This window comes from Pelophylax lessonae, assembly GCF_965119305.1.
Source record: "Pelophylax lessonae genome assembly, chromosome: 4".
Lineage (NCBI taxonomy): Eukaryota > Metazoa > Chordata > Amphibia > Anura > Ranidae > Pelophylax > Pelophylax lessonae.
Window position 1 is genome coordinate 507,647,676 of NC_138771.1, and position 18,458 is coordinate 507,666,133.

General features: G+C 45.0%; 1 protein-coding gene across 1 annotated transcript in view; it reads right to left on the reverse strand.

Moving 5' to 3' along the window:
- Positions 1-18,458, reverse strand: part of LOC309553532 (aldo-keto reductase family 1 member C1-like) — a 147,392-nt gene that overhangs the window by 90,136 nt on the left and 38,798 nt on the right. Inside the window, exon 2 of the mRNA XM_082254779.1 lies at positions 13,886-14,053. Coding sequence (XP_082110905.1) covers positions 13,886-14,053 — 168 coding nt within the window. The remainder of the gene's footprint in view (positions 1-13,885; positions 14,054-18,458) is intronic.

Below are 18,458 nucleotides of genomic sequence, written 5' to 3' on the forward strand. Positions count from 1 at the left end.
ACTCTGAATGCATTTTCCAAAACTAAATCCTCGGGAACTCCCTACACCAATGTCTCCAGCTGTCGCCTACCCCGTCTACCCTTAGGTGATCCCTGAAAACTCATCTCATGAAAGCCTACCTTGCCCCCACCTAACAAGAGAGGTTATAATTCTGGAATAGGTCATCTTCCTGCAGATATTACTTTTTGTACCACTCGCTCCTCCCTTTTAGATTGTAAGCTCTCATGAGCAGGACAATTCTAATCCTCTTGTTTTGAATTGTATTGTAACTGTACTGTCTCCCTTTATTTTGCAAAGCAGTGTGCAAACTGTTGGTGCTATATAAATCCTGTTGAATAATAATGTCACTGCTAAACATTTGCCGAGTAGCCAGAAAATGTTACTGGTGAATATTTGCAAATGTATGGTGGATCTGGGCCAATCCAGGAAGTAGAACTCCTCCAGGTTTAGCCCAATAGGCCTCTGTCCCAGTATGGCCTTGAAGCCGCCGACACCTCTGGAGAGACCCAAGTTGGACCAGACTCTCCTGTCTCGGTCCAGATATCTAACCAAGTAATAATACATTGGCTTTAGATGTACTCTGTTATTAGAAACAGTAAAATCTGAATTTTTAAATTTCCCCTCGAGGAATAAACCACTTAATCCAACCACATGTGTTTGTCAATTTGAATCCAAAAAACATCTTGACAGCTAGAGTTCGCCAGTAAAGGAGGGGCCACCTTATTCATCACCTCAGGGAGGTTGGAAGGGGAAATTAAGTAATGTTAGCAAAGGTTATAGAACATCCCCATAAAACTGGGCTAAAGGGTAAAACTGGGCTAAAAGGTAGTATTGCTTCTACCATTTTTCCTTGTTCAAACTTTTGTATCAAATATAGAACATGCCATCTCGTACAAAGTTGTACACATGAAAAATACAAAATAGTATCCGTGCAGGAAGAGTAAGGTTTGAGCTATACAGTTTGCAATATGGATTATTTAAGTTTAGACTTAAAGAAAACTTTAGACAACTAACTCATTATGTGACAAATTACATTGATCCTATCCAAATAATATTAAAAAACTTCAGTCTCTCAAAATATTCTTAAACAAATATGAGTCATTTCAATTCAGGAACATTGTGCTCCAACCAACCTGTGCACCTCAAACACGAAACAGGCTCATCATCTTAACTCTTTCAAATCCCCTGGAGTGGTCGCCGCTCCTTTCTCCTGGAATTTGGCACACTCTCTCTCTTATGCTCACAATCCACAAATGGACCACATGTAACAAAAAGGCAGATACATAGTGCTTTCCTGTTTACCACTTTATTAAAAGCCCCCACTAAAATCCACTTACAAAAGGGAAACGTACAAACCACTTGTATAAATCATATCCGCTGGTTTACCACTCCAAACATCAGCGGCGGGGGCAGCGTGACATCACAGGCTCCTCCCTCCTAGACGTCCTCTCATTGGGCTTACTCAGTAGGTAGAGGAGCCACTCTGCCGAGCCCCTATATAGATTCTAAAGATGCTTCTATGGCAACCACATAAATAATGCCGTGGCCACCGGAAGTCTATGTGTTCTCTCGCCCACTACCTCTAGACCACGGAAGCTACCAATATCCATACATGTTCCCTAGGAACATAATGTTTTGGTATACATAACATCGCTGGTAGTTACAATCATGATGTCATTTGTAGTTTGCAATATGGACCTACATACAGTATGAACCTCTTAGAGGGGGATAAGCACATAAAGAGGTTGTAAACCTCAAAAAAAAAAAAAAAAAATTAAAAAATAAAAAGCTGAAAGACAAAAAGACATAATGAGCTAATATGCATTGCATACCAGCTCAATATGAAATACTTACCTTAAAACGAAGCCCCCACAGCGGCGCCCGCTCACCGCTGACACAGCCAACATGTTCACCCGTCTTCCTTCCAGAATTGGCCAGAGCCGTGACTGATGTCACTCCTGTGCATGCGCAAGGAGCCGCCATTCACGGGCACAGGGCTCTAAAGGAATGGCATGGGCGGCCTTTCCTTCAGAGCGCATGCACCAGTGATGTCAGAGGCTGCATGTAAAGTAAATATCTCCTAAATGCTGCATGTTTAGGAGATATTTACAGTACCTATAGGTAAGCCTATGATAAGGCTTACCTATAGGTACAAGTTACAGAGAAAGCTTTACTTCCTCTTTAAAGGTTCATATAGATTTGGTGGACGATGACATCAGACATTTTTTAAGGACAGTGGAGTAGAGTTGAGCGGACACCTGGATGTTCGTGTTCGGCGGGTTCGGCCGAACTTTAAAAAAAAGTCCGGGTCCGTGTCCCGGACTTTTGCCGAACTTTTCCCGGACACCGAACCCCATTGAAGTCAATGGGGACCCGAACTTTCAGGCACAAAAATGGCTCTAAAACACCAATGGAAAGGTCTAGAGTGCTGCAAATGGCAGCAAAACTTAGTTAAGAGCATGGCAAGTGCTCTGCAAACAAATGTGGATAGGGAAATAACTTAAAACAACAAAAAAAAAAAAACAGAAAAATAAAGCAATGTTCTTCATCTCTGAAGGACGAGGCCCATATGGAGTAGGAGGGAGGTTGAGGTGGTGGTGGATGTGGCGGTGTCATAGGCGTGCGCACAGGGTGTGCCGGATGTGCCTGGGCACACCCTAATCACCTAGGGCACATAGCATTATCGCTCTGTTTGCCAGTGAGGAGATGGGAAAGATCTCCCTCGGACCTGCTCTGCTCTATTTCACTTTGCCAGCAGGGAGAGTAATGTATCGGGGCCATGTACATGTAGGCAAACACATGCATGTGTATTTAAACTTTGGGGTGCACACCCTAATGCAATAGGCTGCGCACACCTATGGACGGTGTATGTGAAAGCGGCGGTGGAGGAGGACCAGGGCCGGATTAAGAGCATCATGGGCTTGGTGCTGAGGATTTTGAAGGGCCTTAAGGGCCGTGCCTTGGCATGCACCCAGAGGAGGAAGGGTGCAGCCATGCATGCCTAATTCCACATGGGATGCTGTCTCTGAAGCCCATAAACACATCCATGCATCGGCAACTGTCCCTCCTTGTCCGGCCTTCGTGCTGTGTGGGGAGGTTCTGAGGGAGCTGCCTGGGGAAGCGAGCATAGAAGCCAGACTTCTGTGTTTACAAGTGACAGAAGAGCGGTAACAGTGAATATGGCCAACCTGGGGCCTATATAAAAGGTAGGGGCCTGGAGCTGCAGCTCCAATAGCCCCTACGTTAATCTGGCCCTGAGGAGGACGAGGTAGCCAACACTGCTTCTTTTCACAAATTTTAAATGAGGGTACACCCCAAAAGAGTGAGAAAGAGCAAAAATGGAACAATGGCTGGGTAAGGTCGGTATCCATCGCTATTCTGCACAAGGTACGGAAAAGTCCCGTGGGATCCATGCCTGGTTCATTTTAATGAACGTGAGCTTGTCCACATTGTCTCTGGACAGGCGGCTGCGCTTGTCTGTGATAACGCCCCCAGCCATGCTAAATACCCGTTCAGATAATACACTGGCTGCAGGGCACGCCAGCACCTCCAAGGCGTAAAGGGCAAGCTCAGGCCATGTGCCCAACTTAGAGACCCAGAAGTTGAAGGGGGCAGACCCCTCATTCAGTACGTCTAAGCGTGTGCACACATACTGCTCCACCATGTTGGTGAAATGCTGCCTCCTGCTAAGACGTTCCATATGAGCTGCTGGTGCTGCTGTTTGTTGTGGCGTGCTGACAAAGCTTTTCCACATTTCAGCCATGCTAACCCTGCCTTCTGAGGTGCTGGCGGTGCCCTGGTTGCGTTGGCGACCTCTTCCTCCTCCTCCTCCTCCTCCTCTGCCTTGTGCTTCCACTGTGGCCCCGCTGTCAGGTGGGAATGCCAGCAGCATGGCGTCTACCAGCGTGCGCTTGTACTCGCGCATCTTGCGATCGCGCTCCAGTCAGTGAATTAAGGACGGTACGTTGTCCTTGTAACGGGAATCCAGCAGCGTGGCCACCCAGTAATCAGCACAAGTTAGAATGTGGGCAACTCGGCGGTCGTTGTGGAGACACTGCAGCATGTAATCGCTCATGTGTGCCAGGCTGCCCAGAGGCGACGAAAGGCTGTCCTCTGTGGGAGGTGTATTGTCCGTGTCCTCTGTATCCCCCCAGCCACGCACCAGTGATGGCCATGAGCTGGCCTGGGTGGCACCCTTCTGTGAACATGCTTCCATCTCCTCCTCCAGCTCCTCCTCCTCATCCTCCAGAACTGTGCCCCTGCTGGACAATTGTGTCCCTGGCGTTTGTGTGTGCAGGAACCCACCCTCGGAGCCCCTTGCGAATGACTGCCCTGAAAGCCTTGGAAATGTTACCTCTTCATCCTCCTCCTCCTCCTCCTCATCCTGTGCCACATCCTCTTCCATCATCGCCCGAATTGTTTTTTCAAGGAGGCATAGAAGTGGGATAGTTAAGCTGAGAACGGCATCATCGGCACTGGCCATGTTGGTGGAGTACTCAAAACAGCGCAACAAGGCACACAGGTCTCGCATGGAGGCCCAGTTATTGGTGGTGAAGTGGTGCTGTTCCGCAGAGCGACTCACGCGTGCGTGCTGCAGCTGAAACTCCACTATGGCCTGCTGCTGCTCGCACAGTCTTTGCAGCATGTGCAAGGTGGAGTTCCACCTTGTGGGCACGTCACATATGAGGCGGTGAGCGGGAAGGCCAAAGTTACGCTGCAGCGCTGACAGGCGAGCAGCAGCAGGGTGAGAACGCCGAAAGTGCGCACAGACGGCCCGCACTTTCTGCAGCAGCTCTGACATATCGGGGTAGTTTTTAAGGAACCTCTGCACCACCAAATTCAGCACATGCGCCAGGCAAGGGATGTGTGTAAAACCGGCTAGGCCCAGAGCTGCTAAGAGATTTCGCCCGTTATCGCACACCACCAGGCTGGGCTTGAGGCTCGCTGGCAGCAACCACTCATTTGTCTGCTGTTCCATGCTCCTCCACAACTCCTGCGTGGTGTGTGGTTTGTCCCCCAAACAGACAAGTTTTAAAACTGCCTGCTGTCGTTTACCCCTGGCCGTGCTGAAGTTGGTGGTGAAGGTGTTACGCTGTCCGGATGAGGAGGCGGTAGAGGATGAGAAAGCGGAGTAGGAGGAGTTAGGAACAGGAGGCAAACTGAAGCGCCCTGCAATCCTAGGTGGTGGAAGGACATGCGCCAAATTGCTATCCGCCTCAGGCCCATCCGCCACTGCATTTACCCAGTGTGCCGTTAGGGAGATATAACGCCCCTGACCGTGCTTACTGGTCCACGTATCGGTAGTTAGGTGGACCTTGCCAGAGATGGCGTTGCGCAGTGCACACCTGATTTTTTCCCCCACTTGGTTGTGCAGGGAAGGGATTGCTTGCCTGGAAAAGTAGTGGCGGCTGGGCACGACGTACTGTGGGACAGCCACCGACATAAGGTTTTTAAAACTGTGCGTCTCCACCAGACGGAATGACAGCATTTCAAAGGCCAATAATTTTGAAATGCTGGCATTCAGGGCCAGGGATCGCGGGTGGGTAGGGGGGGTACTTCCTCTTCCTCTCAAGTGTTTGGGAGATGGAAAGCTGAACGCTTCCACGGGACATTGTGGAGATGGTTGGTGACCCAGGTGGTGGTGTTGCTGACAGATCCTCTGTTTGCGGGGTGGCAGGTGCCGGTATCACTACAGATGTGGCTGGAGCGGCGGAGACTGCAGCAGAAGAGGAAGCAGGATGAGCCAGAGACGTTTCTTGGTTTTGAAGGTGTCTACTCCACTGCAGCTCGTGCTTTGCACTTAGATGCCTGATCATGCAGGTTGTGCTCAGGTTGAGAAGGTTTATGCCTCGCTTCAGGCTCTGATTGCACAGGGTGCAAACCACTCGTGTCCTGTCATCAGCACATTTTCTAAAGAACTTCCACGCTAGAGAACTCCTTTGAGCTGACTTTGGTGCGCTCGTTCCCTTGCTGTGTTGCAGTGTTAATTTCGTCGACTAAAACCGACTAAAACGTTTTCGTCGACTAACACAATTCAGATGACTAAAATACGACTAAAACTAAAATGGCATTTTAGTCTTAAGACTAAAATACGACTAAAACTAAAATGGCATTTTTGTCAAAAGACTATAACTAAAACTAAATCGAAATTTGCTGCCAAAAATTAACACTGGTGCATGCTCAAAGCATAAATAATAACATATTCGATTTTTCACTCCAGGACCAGCAGTAGTATATAATGAGTTTGGAAATTGTAGAGAAATGCTTAAATAATGCATTACAAATTACAATTGAACTACACCCATTTGATTATAGATGACTAAAATGAGTTTTAGTCGACTAAAATGTAGGGCGTTTTAGTCGACTAAAATATACTGTAGTTTTAGACGACTAAATACGACTAAAACTAAAACACTTGCAGAAGACTAAAATAGGACTAAAACTAAAATGCCATTTTAGTCCTAAGACTAAGACTAAAACTAAATGGAAATTTGCTGCCAAAATTAACACTGCTGTGTTGGGCAGTAGCAGGCGTAGTGTCTAGGGCACGGGCGCTCCGCTTCTGCACCCTGCTCCCTCTTCTGCTGTGCTCGTGGCTCTGTGCGACCACCGCCTCTTCCTCCAAACTACTCAGGTCACCTGCATGACGTTCATTCCATGTGGGGTCGAGGACCTCATCATCCTCCACATCATCTTCCACCCAGTCTTCACCCCTGCCCTCCTTGTCGGTCTCCACAATGCTGAACGCCTCAGCAGTTGGCACCTGCGTTTCGTCATCATCGGAGACATGCTGCGATGGTCCTTGCATGTACTCATCTTGAGAAATAAGTGGTTGGGCATCGCTGCACTCAATCTCTTCCACTTCTGGGGCAGGGCTAGGTGGATGGCCCTGGGAAACCCTGCTGACAGAGTCCTCAAAAAGAACAAGAGACTGCTGTATGGCTTGGGGCTCAGACTGCTTGCCTGATTTGCAAGGGAATGAGGTGAAAGACGGTTGGACATCGGCTGCAGGTGCCAACTCTGACCTTTCTGCAGTAGACTGGGTGGGAGACAATGTGAAGGAACTGGAGGCACTGTCAGCAGCAAACCAATCTACTATCGCCTCTCTGTGTTCTGGCCTCATCACTTCTAGAGGCGTATGATGCCCTACCAAATACTGATGCAGGTTCTGTCGCCTACTAACACTTGAGGAAGGTGTTTCACTTGTGCGTGTAGCTGGCACAGATCGACCACGTCCTCTCCTTGCAACAGGAGCTCTACCAGCAGCACCACGACCCAGGCCACGGCCCCTATTTGACGGTCTCCTCATATTTCTGTAATTTATGATCTTGCCCTAGAAAGGTGTTTATTGAATAGCGGAACAAAACAACAACAGTATCGCACGGGTGTATCTGACAGTCAAATATGCAAACTATGCCGCAATTTAATGTTTTTTACCCCAAAAGGGTGTATATTGAATAGCGGAATAGGAAAAAGGATAAAAAAACGGTGTATCTCACACGTACAAACACAGACTAGGCCCCGATTAAAATTTTTTGTACCCTAAAGGGAGGATGAGGAAGAGGAGTAGGAGGAGTTGGGAACAGGAGGCAAACTGAAGCGCCCTGCAATCCTTGGCGGTGGAAGGAGATGCGCCAAACAAATTTAAAAGGTGTATCTCACACGTACCGATACAGACTATGCCGTAATTTAATTTTCTTACACTCCAAAAGGGTGTATATTGAATAGCGGAATAGGAAAAATGTTATAATACGGTGTATCTCACACGTACAAACACAGACTAGGCCCCGATTACAATTTTTTGGTACCCTAAAGGCAGGATGAGGAAGAGGAGTAGGAGGAGTTGGGAACAGGAGGCAAACTGAAGCGCCCTGCAATCCTCAGCGGTAGAAGGAGATGCGCCAAACAAATTTAAAAAGGTGTATCTCACATGTACCGATACAGACTATCCCCCGATTTATTTTTTACACTCAAACAGGGTGTATATTGAATAGCGGAATAGGACAAATTTTACAAAACGGTGTATCTCACACGTACAAACACAATCTAGGCCCCGATTACAATTTTTTGTACTCTAAAGGCAGGATGAGGAGTAGGAGGAGTTAGGAACAGGCAGGAGGCAGACTGAAGCACCCTCAAATCCTCGGCAGTATGAGATGCGCCCCAAAAATTGGAAAGGTGTATCTCACACGTACCGACACAGACTATCCCGCAATTTAATTGTTTATACCCAAAGGTTTTGATTAAATAGCGGAATAGAAAATATGATCAAAAAAAGTGTATGTATCTCACACGTACAGAAGCACACTAGGCCCCAATTACTATTGTTTGTACCCCTAAAGGCAGGATGAGGAGAAGGAGGAGTTTGGAACAGGCAGCACCCTCAAATCTTCAGAAGTATGAGATGAACCCCAAAAACTTGGAAAGGTGGATCTCACACGTACCAACACAAACTATCCCGCAATTTAATTGATCCCCAAAGGTTTTTATTGAATAGCGGAATAGGAAATATGATCAAAAAAAGTGTATGTATCTCACACGTACAGAAGCACACTAGGCCCCAATTACTATTGTTTGTACCCCTAAAAGGCTGGATGAGGAGTAGGAGGAGTATGGAACAGGCAGCACCCTCAAATCTACAGAAGTATGAGATGAACCCCAAAAACTTGGAAAGGTGGATCTCACACGTACCAACACAAACTATCCCGCAATTTAATTGATCCCCAAAGGTTTTTATTGAATAGCGGAAAAGGAAATATGATCAAAAAAATTGTAAGTATCTCACACGTACAAAACCACACTAGGCCCCAATTACTATTGTTTGTACCCCTAAAAGGCTGAATGAGGAGTAGGAGGAGTATGGAACAGGCAGCACCCTCAAATCTTCAGAAGTATGAGATGAACCCCAAAAACCCCAAATATCATTCAGCTCTGCTGCAGGCCACAATTTAATTTTTTTTAACCCAAGGCTGTATATTGAATAGTGGAATAGAAAAAAAGTGTATGATTTCTGAAACCACTCAATATTAGCACATGTGAACTGAACACAGCAGTGTATGATCAGTCACTCAGCACAGCACAGCTGAAGGAAAAATGCTGCACACAGTGCCTGATAGAAAAATACTTTTCTCCCTCCTCCTCAGTGGGCAAAAAAGATTGTGTTCACTGCACCCCAAAAAGATTGTGTTCACTGCACCCCAAAAAGATTGCGTTCACTGCACCCCAAAAAGATTGTGTTCACTGTACCCCAAAAAGATTGTGTTCACTGCACCCCAAAAAGATTGTGTTCACTGCAGCCCACACACAGCAAAATGGATGTGAACCACTGACACCCGCCTATCTCCTATCCCACACCACACAGCAATATCGATTGTAGTTTGTAGAACACACTGTCTGACCCTAAAAATCAGCAGACTCTGTCCCTAAAAGGATTGATAAGATCGTAGATCGGGTGACTGCAAACCCCCCCCCCACACAGCAATATCGATTGTAGTTTGTAGAACGCACTGTCTGACCCTAAAAATCAGCAGACTCTGTCCCTAAAAGTATTGATAAGATCATAGATCGGTCACTGCAAACCCCACCCCACACAGCAATATTGATTGTTGTTTGTAGAACACACTGACCCTAAAAATCAGCAGACTCTCTCCCTAAAATGCCTACAACTCGCCCTGCCTAACACACTCCGACCTGTCCCTCAATTCTATCCGGACACAAATGTTTTTTTTTTCCTGTCTGTCCCTAATCAGCAGCCAGCACCCCAAAAAGATTGTGTTCACTGTACCCCAAAAAGATTGTGTTCACTGCACCCCAAAAAGATTGTGTTTACTGCAGCCCAAAAAGATTGTGTTCACTGCAGCCCAAAAAGATTGTGTTCACTGCACCCCAAAAAGATTGTGTTTACTGCAGCCCAAAAAGATTGTGTTCACTGCAGCCCACACACAGCAAAATGGATGTGGACCACTGACACCTGCCTATCTCCTATCCCACACCACACAGCAATATCGATTGTAGTTTGTAGAACACACTGACCCTAAAAATCAGCAGACTCTCTCCCTAAAAGGATTGATAAGATCGTAGATCGGTCACTGCAAACCCCACCCCACACAGCAATATCGATTGTAGTTTGTAGAACACACTGACCCTAAAAATCAGCAGACTCTGTCCCTAAAAGGATTGCTAAGATCGTAGATCGGTCACTGCAAACCCCTCCCCACACAGCAATATCGATTGTAGTTTGTAGAACACACTGACCCTAAAAATCAGCAGACTCTGTCCCTAAAAGGATTGCTAAGATCGTAGATCGGTCACTACAAACCCCACCCCACACAGCAATATCGATTGTAGTTTGTAGAACACACTGACCCTAAAAATCAGCAGACTCTCTCCCTAAAATGCCTACAACTCGCCCTGCCTAACACACTCCGACCTGTCCCTCAATTCTATCCGGACACAAATGTTTTTTTTTTCCTGTCTGTCCCTAATCAGCAGCCAGCACGTTGATGTGTGCTCTCTCCCTGAACTAAACAGCAGAATGACGCCACAGCGGCGCTGCCTCGAACTTATAAAGACTTGGTCACATGCTTCAGACGGCCAATCACAGCTACTGATACATTTGTAGGCATGGCTGGGATGGCTTAGGCACACCAGTTAAACGCTTGTTGATTGGCTGTTGAAAGCCCGCCATGAAAAGCGCGCCAAAGCATGCAAAACCCGGAAATAAACGACCGAACACGGATTTTTACCCGAATATACAGTAAAGTTTTCGGGTCCGTGTTCGGGTAACAAAAATCCAATTATTCGGTACGAACACGAATAATACAGTCCGTGTTCGCTCAACCCTACAGTGGAGATGAAAGAAGATAAAGAACTGACTCTTGTTTGGTCTGCCTCAGCTATAGTTTGGGGAGTAGTAGGGAGCCAAACAATGTTGGGAAAGTAAGCAGCAAATGTCTGGGAATTAAAGAGAAGGAAGAAAAAGAGGGGGAAAGGGAAGGGTGTGGTTCCAGGGACTACGCTGGCGATGGACCTGAGGGTGCAGACCGGTGAAAAGGTTGTATGGATTGTAAGTGGATTAGGGCTGCAGAAGAAAGGTGTCAAAATTAGGGATGATCGAACAAATCGGGTCGACCATCGGTTCGACCCGAACATTGGCTGTTCGAGGTTCGGCTGAATTTAGAACTTTTTGCTGAAAAAGTTCGGAATTCGGCAACCAGAACCGACCAAAATGCAATGGGTCAGGAAGTGGACTTTAAAAGCCCGTGATTGGACCAGAACCATTAGTAAAAGCCAATTGAGGGGGCAGGAGAATGCTAGGAATGTGATTGGAGTGACTAGGGGGTCCACAGGCCAATCATTAGTGAATACGCCCCCCAGTATATAAGATAGCCCCGGCAAATTCCTAGCATTGTAATACAGGGACATGGAAGAGAGTGGAAGCAGTTCTGTTAATTTTGCTTCAAAAGTGTCATTTAGCATTTATTAGTGTGAATATAAAAATGGGGATATTGCTGCGCTAAAATGTAAAGATAAAAACATACATGAATAAAAAGTCAACAGACCAAATGAAAGCAGCCAGCACCTGATCTAGAATCAGAAATACCAGATCTAAATAGCAATATAGAATGGGATTGGTGCAGCGCTAACACAATTGAATCCACAGTCCATACAAATGTTCAAATGGATCAAATACAAAAGTGCAGTAAACAAAAGTTCATCAGAGAGTGCTCCAATAAAGAAGGGAAACTGTCCACCACTTCAAACTTGGAAAAAGCCCCGAGTGCAGGAACCGCCACCAAGATAATAAATGGCCTCTTACCAAATTGCAATGACCCCCATTACAAGGATCAAAGACAGCCTGTGTGATCAAATCAGTGCCCAGATCGACATGTATCGATTCCCAGTGTTCCCTCAGCAGCTCCGACCGGAACAAGTGAACATAAGGAAAAGAGGGACAACTCCAATAGTGAAGTACGTTCACAGGTTTATTCAGTAAAAGCAGAGTGGCAACTCACGTTTGCATGAAGAAATCACAGCATGTCTCGGAGCTATACTCTCAGAACCTTTGTTTCCAACCAATAAAATGGCCGCCGTGTCTCCTTGCTGGCCTCAGCACGACGAACCGCAGGCTCCTCCTCCGACCGGTTTCATCAACACGTGACTTTCATCCGGTCGGAGCTGCTGAGGGAACACTGGGAATCGATACATGTCGATCTGGGCACTGATTTGATCACACAGGCTGTCTTTGATCCTTGTAATGGGGGTCATTGCAATTTGGTAAGAGGCCATTTATTATCTTGGTGGCGGTTCCTGCACTCGGGGCTTTTTCCAAGTTTGAAGTGGTGGACAGTTTCCCTTCTTTATTGGAGCACTCTCTGATGAACTTTTGTTTACTGCACTTTTGTATTTGATCCATTTGAACATTTGTATGGACTGTGGATTCAATTGTGTTAGCGCTGCACCAATCCCATTTATTAGTGTGAGGAAAGGGATATCTATTGTAGTTAGAGTGCTCTTTTTTACTTTAGTTAGATGCAAAAAATTAGTTTCTGTAGGGAAAGTGTTAAGTGCCAGGGTGACCGTAATGTAGTGTAGGGTGAACTGACTGACTGCTATGGCAGGGTGACCAAACCCTTCCATATCAGGGTGACCGCTATAGAGAAAAGATAGTTTCTCTTATGTCACATTCAGAGCACGGATATGGCTTCTCGCCGGTCAGCTTGCTTTTTGGCTGCAGGCGTTTATAGGGATTTTTTGAGGACATGTTTGAAGTCAGGCATGACATCTGAACATGTGTATAGGGGGTATATATACACACCCATGTATGTATATATACACCTGCACATATATAGGTGTGAAAGGAGCAGAACACTATACTTGCGCTAATTAAATAATTAACACCAATATGGCTCTGCTCCTATAACACCTATATATGTGTAAGTGTAAAATACATATAAGTGTGTGTGTACATATATACCCCTATACAGAAGTTCAGATGTTTTGCCTGCCTCCAAAGAACCCAAAAAAACGCCAGCGCCAAAAAAAAACGCCCAGGTGTGTTTTTGCAGCTGGCGTTTTTTGGGGTCTTTGGAGGCAGGCAAAACATCTGAACTTCTGTATAGGGGTATATATACACACACACTTATATGTATTTTACACTTACACATATATAGGTGTGATAGGAGCAGAGCCATATTGGTGTTAATTATTTCATTAGCGCAAGTATAGTGTTCTGCTACTTTCACACCTATATATGTGTACCCCTATACCCCTATACAGAAGTTCAGATGTCATGCCTGCCTCGAAAGAACCCAAAAAAAACCCTGCAATAACACACCTGGGTGTTTTTTTTTTGGAGGCAGGTAAAACACCTGTGTAGGGGTAAATATACACACATACTCCCCAGGCTGTGTCCCTGTCCTACCTTTTTCATTCATTGGATTTCAGCTTTTTCAGTAATGGAGGCTCAGCATCACATTTGGGCATTACTCCTCCCAAGAGCCAGACCACTGATTGCATCGGGACTGAGGGCTCCTGAGAGGAGTAGTAGTGAGGCAGGGTGCTGTGATAATTTAAGCAAGCTATGTACAGCGCCCTGCCAGCCTCTCCCACCAGCCATGATCTGTCTGCACTGCATAGAGAAGGGCAGAGTCCCAATGATTATGTCACTTGATCTAAAATAAGGTATGCCATGAAAATGGAAATTGAATTTGAGTGTTAATAGTGGGGGAAAGAAAGAACAGGGAAGGCAAAACTTAAGAAGAATATTCAGCTTTAAAGAGAAAACACTAGAAACATAGTAAGAACATATGTAAAAACGGTATGTACCAGCCATTGGACCCAGGAGCCTGGTGTAGCCCTCTAAGCCTCAGAAGTATGTCCTCACCTTTCCAGTGTAGAAGAGATCTTCTCTTTTTACAGTACCATCTGCAATCTTCTTCTGGATGGCCCGACCCACTTCTTTTTCATTCTGATACAGGTACGCTCCATCAATGTGGCGGAAGCCAACCTCGATGGCAACTTCAGTGGCCTGTTCACTGAGGGAGACCGGGATCTAGAGCACAAGCAGCCATATGTAAAGTGCTATCACTACAAGTTAATTAGCATAAAATACATTTACTATATTTCCATTCATGGATAAATACAATTTGTAAGGCCCCTTTCACACCTGTCCACTCCGTCGGCGGACTCAGCGGGGATCGATCCGCCGATCCCTGCTGAACAAGTGGATGACAGGTCTGTCTCCGCTCTGTGTGCAGAGACAGAGCTGTCAGATCCCCGCTGCCCTCTATGGGGGAATCGGATGAGAACAGACCGCCTGTCCATTTTCATCCAAACCGATCCGCTGGATGGATGGAAAATATGTTTTGACGGACAGGATCAGATCGGATGGCAGCGGACATGCCTCCACTGACATCCATTGCCCCATAGAGATGCATGGGGCATCCATTCAGATCTGCCTGAAAAACTGACAGGCGGATCTGAACAGTCCGCATGTGTGAAAGGGGCCTAAGATTTTAGCCTAAAATGATAGCCAATTAAAAGGCTGCATAACAGTCTTATATATGTGTGAAATATTCCACCATTTCCCATTGGCCTTTCTGTTGTCTCTGTTGAACTACAAGTGCCAGAGTTTCCTTTTAATATCTTTCCTGTGTACGTCCTTACAAGCCCCCTTGCCACACTGATTGACATTACTCATTTTCTGCATGTATCTGTCAAAATTACACAATTCACATTTTTTTTATCATATCATAATTTTATCATGATTTTTAGTTAAATAAAGCCAACTATCTAAAATTCAGTCTGATTATACGCTCTCTATAGAAACCTCATCTCACCACACACAAGCTTTGGTTTCAGTTGACCCAAAAAAAACTGGTTGTGGCAAAACAAAATCTATCATGGGTGAATAGATGGCATTTTTCTCACCCTTCACTTACAAGTCATTTACATTGAGTGCCGGTTCACACTGATGCGGCTGCGGCGATCGTATGTAATGTCGGAGCGCACTTCTCCTTCATTACATGCGATCGGCTGTGCGGTGCGAGTTTAGCCATACACTTTGTATGGCTAAATTCGCACCGCACCCGCAGCAAAGACGCACAGGACCCTTTTTTGCAGCCGCACCAGGATCGGATCGCACAGCGGTTCACACTTGTGCGATCCGATCCTGTGCGAACTGCAAGATCGCACTGCGATATGCGATCAAACTGGGGGTGTCGTTAAGATTACATTGACACCCCCAGCGTATCGCATATGGCAGTGTGAACTGCCAGGGGTGCGTTTGCGATGCGGGAACAGGCTGCAAATTCGCAGCCTTCCCGCATCGCATAAGTGTGAACCGGGGCTTAAGGCTGCCAAAAAACGCCATAGATCTACCCCTTACAACTGATTTCTTTCCACCACAACTATTTGACTTAACCAGGCCATTTTTTGTCTCGCTAAACCAAAGTTCAATTGGATCATTCTGTTGAATTGGACATTGACTTTTTAACCCCTTGGAGCCTAAGCCCATTTCTGACATATGTTGCTTACAAGTTAAAATCAGTATTTTTTGCTAGAAAATTACTTAGAACCTCCAAACACACACATATATATATATATATATATATATATATATATATATATATATATATATATATATACAGGGAGTGCAGAATTATTAGGCAAATTAGTATTTTTGAGGATAAATTTTATTATTGAACAACAACCATGTTCTCAATGAACCCAAAAAACTCATTAATATCAAAGCTGACTATTTTTGGAAGTAGTTTTTAGTTTGTTTTTAGTTTTAGCTATTTTAGGGGGATATCTGTGTGTGCAGGTGACTATTACTGTGCATAATTATTAGGCAACTTAACAAAAATCAATTATACAGTATACCCATTTCAATTATTTATTTTTACCAGTGAAACCAATATAACATCTCAACATTCACAAATATACATTTCTGACATTCAAAAACAAAACAAAAACAAATCAGTGACCAATATAGCCACCTTTCTTTGCAAGGACACTCAAAAGCCTGCCATCCATGGATTCTGTCAGTGTTTTGATCTGTTCACCATCAACAATGCGTGCAGCAGCAACCACAGCCTCCCAGACACTGTTCAGAGAGGTGTACTGTTTTCCCTCCTTGTAAATCTCACATTTGATGATGGACCACAGGTTCTCAATGGGGTTCAGATCAGGTGAACAAGGAGGCCATGTCATTAGCTTTTCTTCTTTTATACCCTTTCTTGCCAGCCACGCTGTGGAGTACTTGGACGCGTGTGATGGAGCATTGTCCTGCATGAAAATCATGTTTTTCTTGAAGGATGCAGACTTCTTCCTGTACCACTGCTTGAAGAAGGTGTCTTCCAGAAACTGGCAGTAGGACTGGGAGTTGAGCTTGACTCCATCCTCAACCCGAAAAGGCCCCACAAGCTCATCTTTGATGATACCAGCCCAAACCAGTACTCCACCTCCAACTTGCTGGCGTCTGAGTCGGACTGGAGCTCTCTGCCCTTTACCAATCCAGCCACGGGCCCATCCATCTGGCCCATCAAGACTCACTCTCATTTCATCAGTCCATAAAACCTTTGAAAAATCAGTCTTGAGATATTTCTTGGCCCAGTCTTGACGTTTCAGCTTGTGTGTCTTGTTCAGTGGTGGTCGTCTTTCAGCCTTTCTTACCTTGGCCATGTCTCTGAGTATTGCACACCTTGTGCTTTTGGGCACTCCAGTGATGTTGCAGCTCTGAAATATGGCCAAACTGGTGGCAAGTGGCATCTTGGCAGCTGCACGCTTGACTTTTCTCAGTTCATGGGCTGTTATTTTGCGCCTTGGTTTTTCCACACGCTTCTTGCGACCCTGTTGACTATTTTGAATGAAATGCTTGATTGTTCGATGATCACGCTTCAGAAGCTTTGCAATTTTAAGAGTGCTGCATCCCTCTGCAAGATATCTCACTATTTTTGACTTTTCTGAGCCTGTCAAGTCCTTCTTTTGACCCATTTTGCTCAAGGAAAGGAAGTTGCCTAATAATTATGCACACCTGATATAGGGTGTTGATGTCATTAGACCACACCCCTTCTCATTACAGAGATGCACATCACCTAATATGCTTAATTGGTAGTAGGCTTTCGAGCCTATACAGCTTGGAGTAAGATAACATGCATAAAGAGGATGATGTGGTCAAAATACTAATTTGCCTAATAATTCTGCACTCCCTGTATATATATATATATATATATATATATATATATATATATATATATATATATATATATATTGTGGAGAGACCCTAGAGAATAAACTGGCAACCGTTGCAATATTTTATGTCACGCAGTATTCGCACAGCGGTGTTTCATATACAATTTTTTAGGAAGAAATACATGTTCTTGAATAAAAAAAAAAAAAAAAAACAGTAAAGTTAGCCCAATTTTTTTGTATAATGTGAAAGATGATGTTACGCCGAGTAAATAGATACCTAAAATGTCATGCTTTAAAATTGCACACACTTGTGGAATTGCAAAAAGCTGCGGTACCTACAAATCTCCATAGGCAATGCTTTAAAAAAATTGAACGGTTACCAGTTTAGAGTTACTGAGGAAGTCTTGTGCTAGAATTATTGCACTCACTCTAATGATTGCGGCGATACCTCGTATGTGTTGTTTAAACAATGTTTACATACTTGCATATGCATTCGCTTCTGCATGCGAGCATGGAGGGACGGGGAGCTTTAAATCTTTTTTTTAATAAATTTTTTTTTTACAATGTCCATTTAAAAAAAAAAAAATTGAACATTTTTTTTTGCTGTCACAAGGAATGTTAGCATACCTTGTGACAGTAATAGGCAGTGACAGGTACTCTTTATGGAGTGATCTGGGGTCTAAAATACCCCAGATTCCTCCTATGCACTTATAAGCATTCAAAAGGCCAAGTTTGGCTGTTTTGAATGCTGTCTTTTTTTAAATGTGACCCGAGCATGCCGGGGAAGGCTGCGGGGAGGGGGGGGGGGGGGTGTTCCTCCTGCTCCTTGTAATGACAACCGAGTAGCTTCTCAGCCGTATTGTCATTACAAGAAAGCCAATCGTCAGCTCTAAACATCAGTACTGGGGTGATGCCTCTAGCTGTGCAGGTATCACTCCGGTACAACCCCCTGAATCCGAGGCCACATATTTGCTTTCCGTCAACGTGAAGGGGTTAATGTTATCGCACTGTGTATGGCCACCAAACTTAAACTTGGCTTACCTATACAAGCCATTCAATTTGTATCTAATATACTATATATTTGTAGGTATAGTAGATCGAACAGAGATTGTACAATCAGATTGTGTAACACATAAACACATATAGTCATCTTTAAGACTTAGAGCGGCTGCGGAGCTCCACCGAAAAGAGGAAGTTCTGCTTTAAGGCCTCCTCCCATGTTCCTGTTTGTGAAATGGAGCTTTTGGGGAGGGGACTTGATT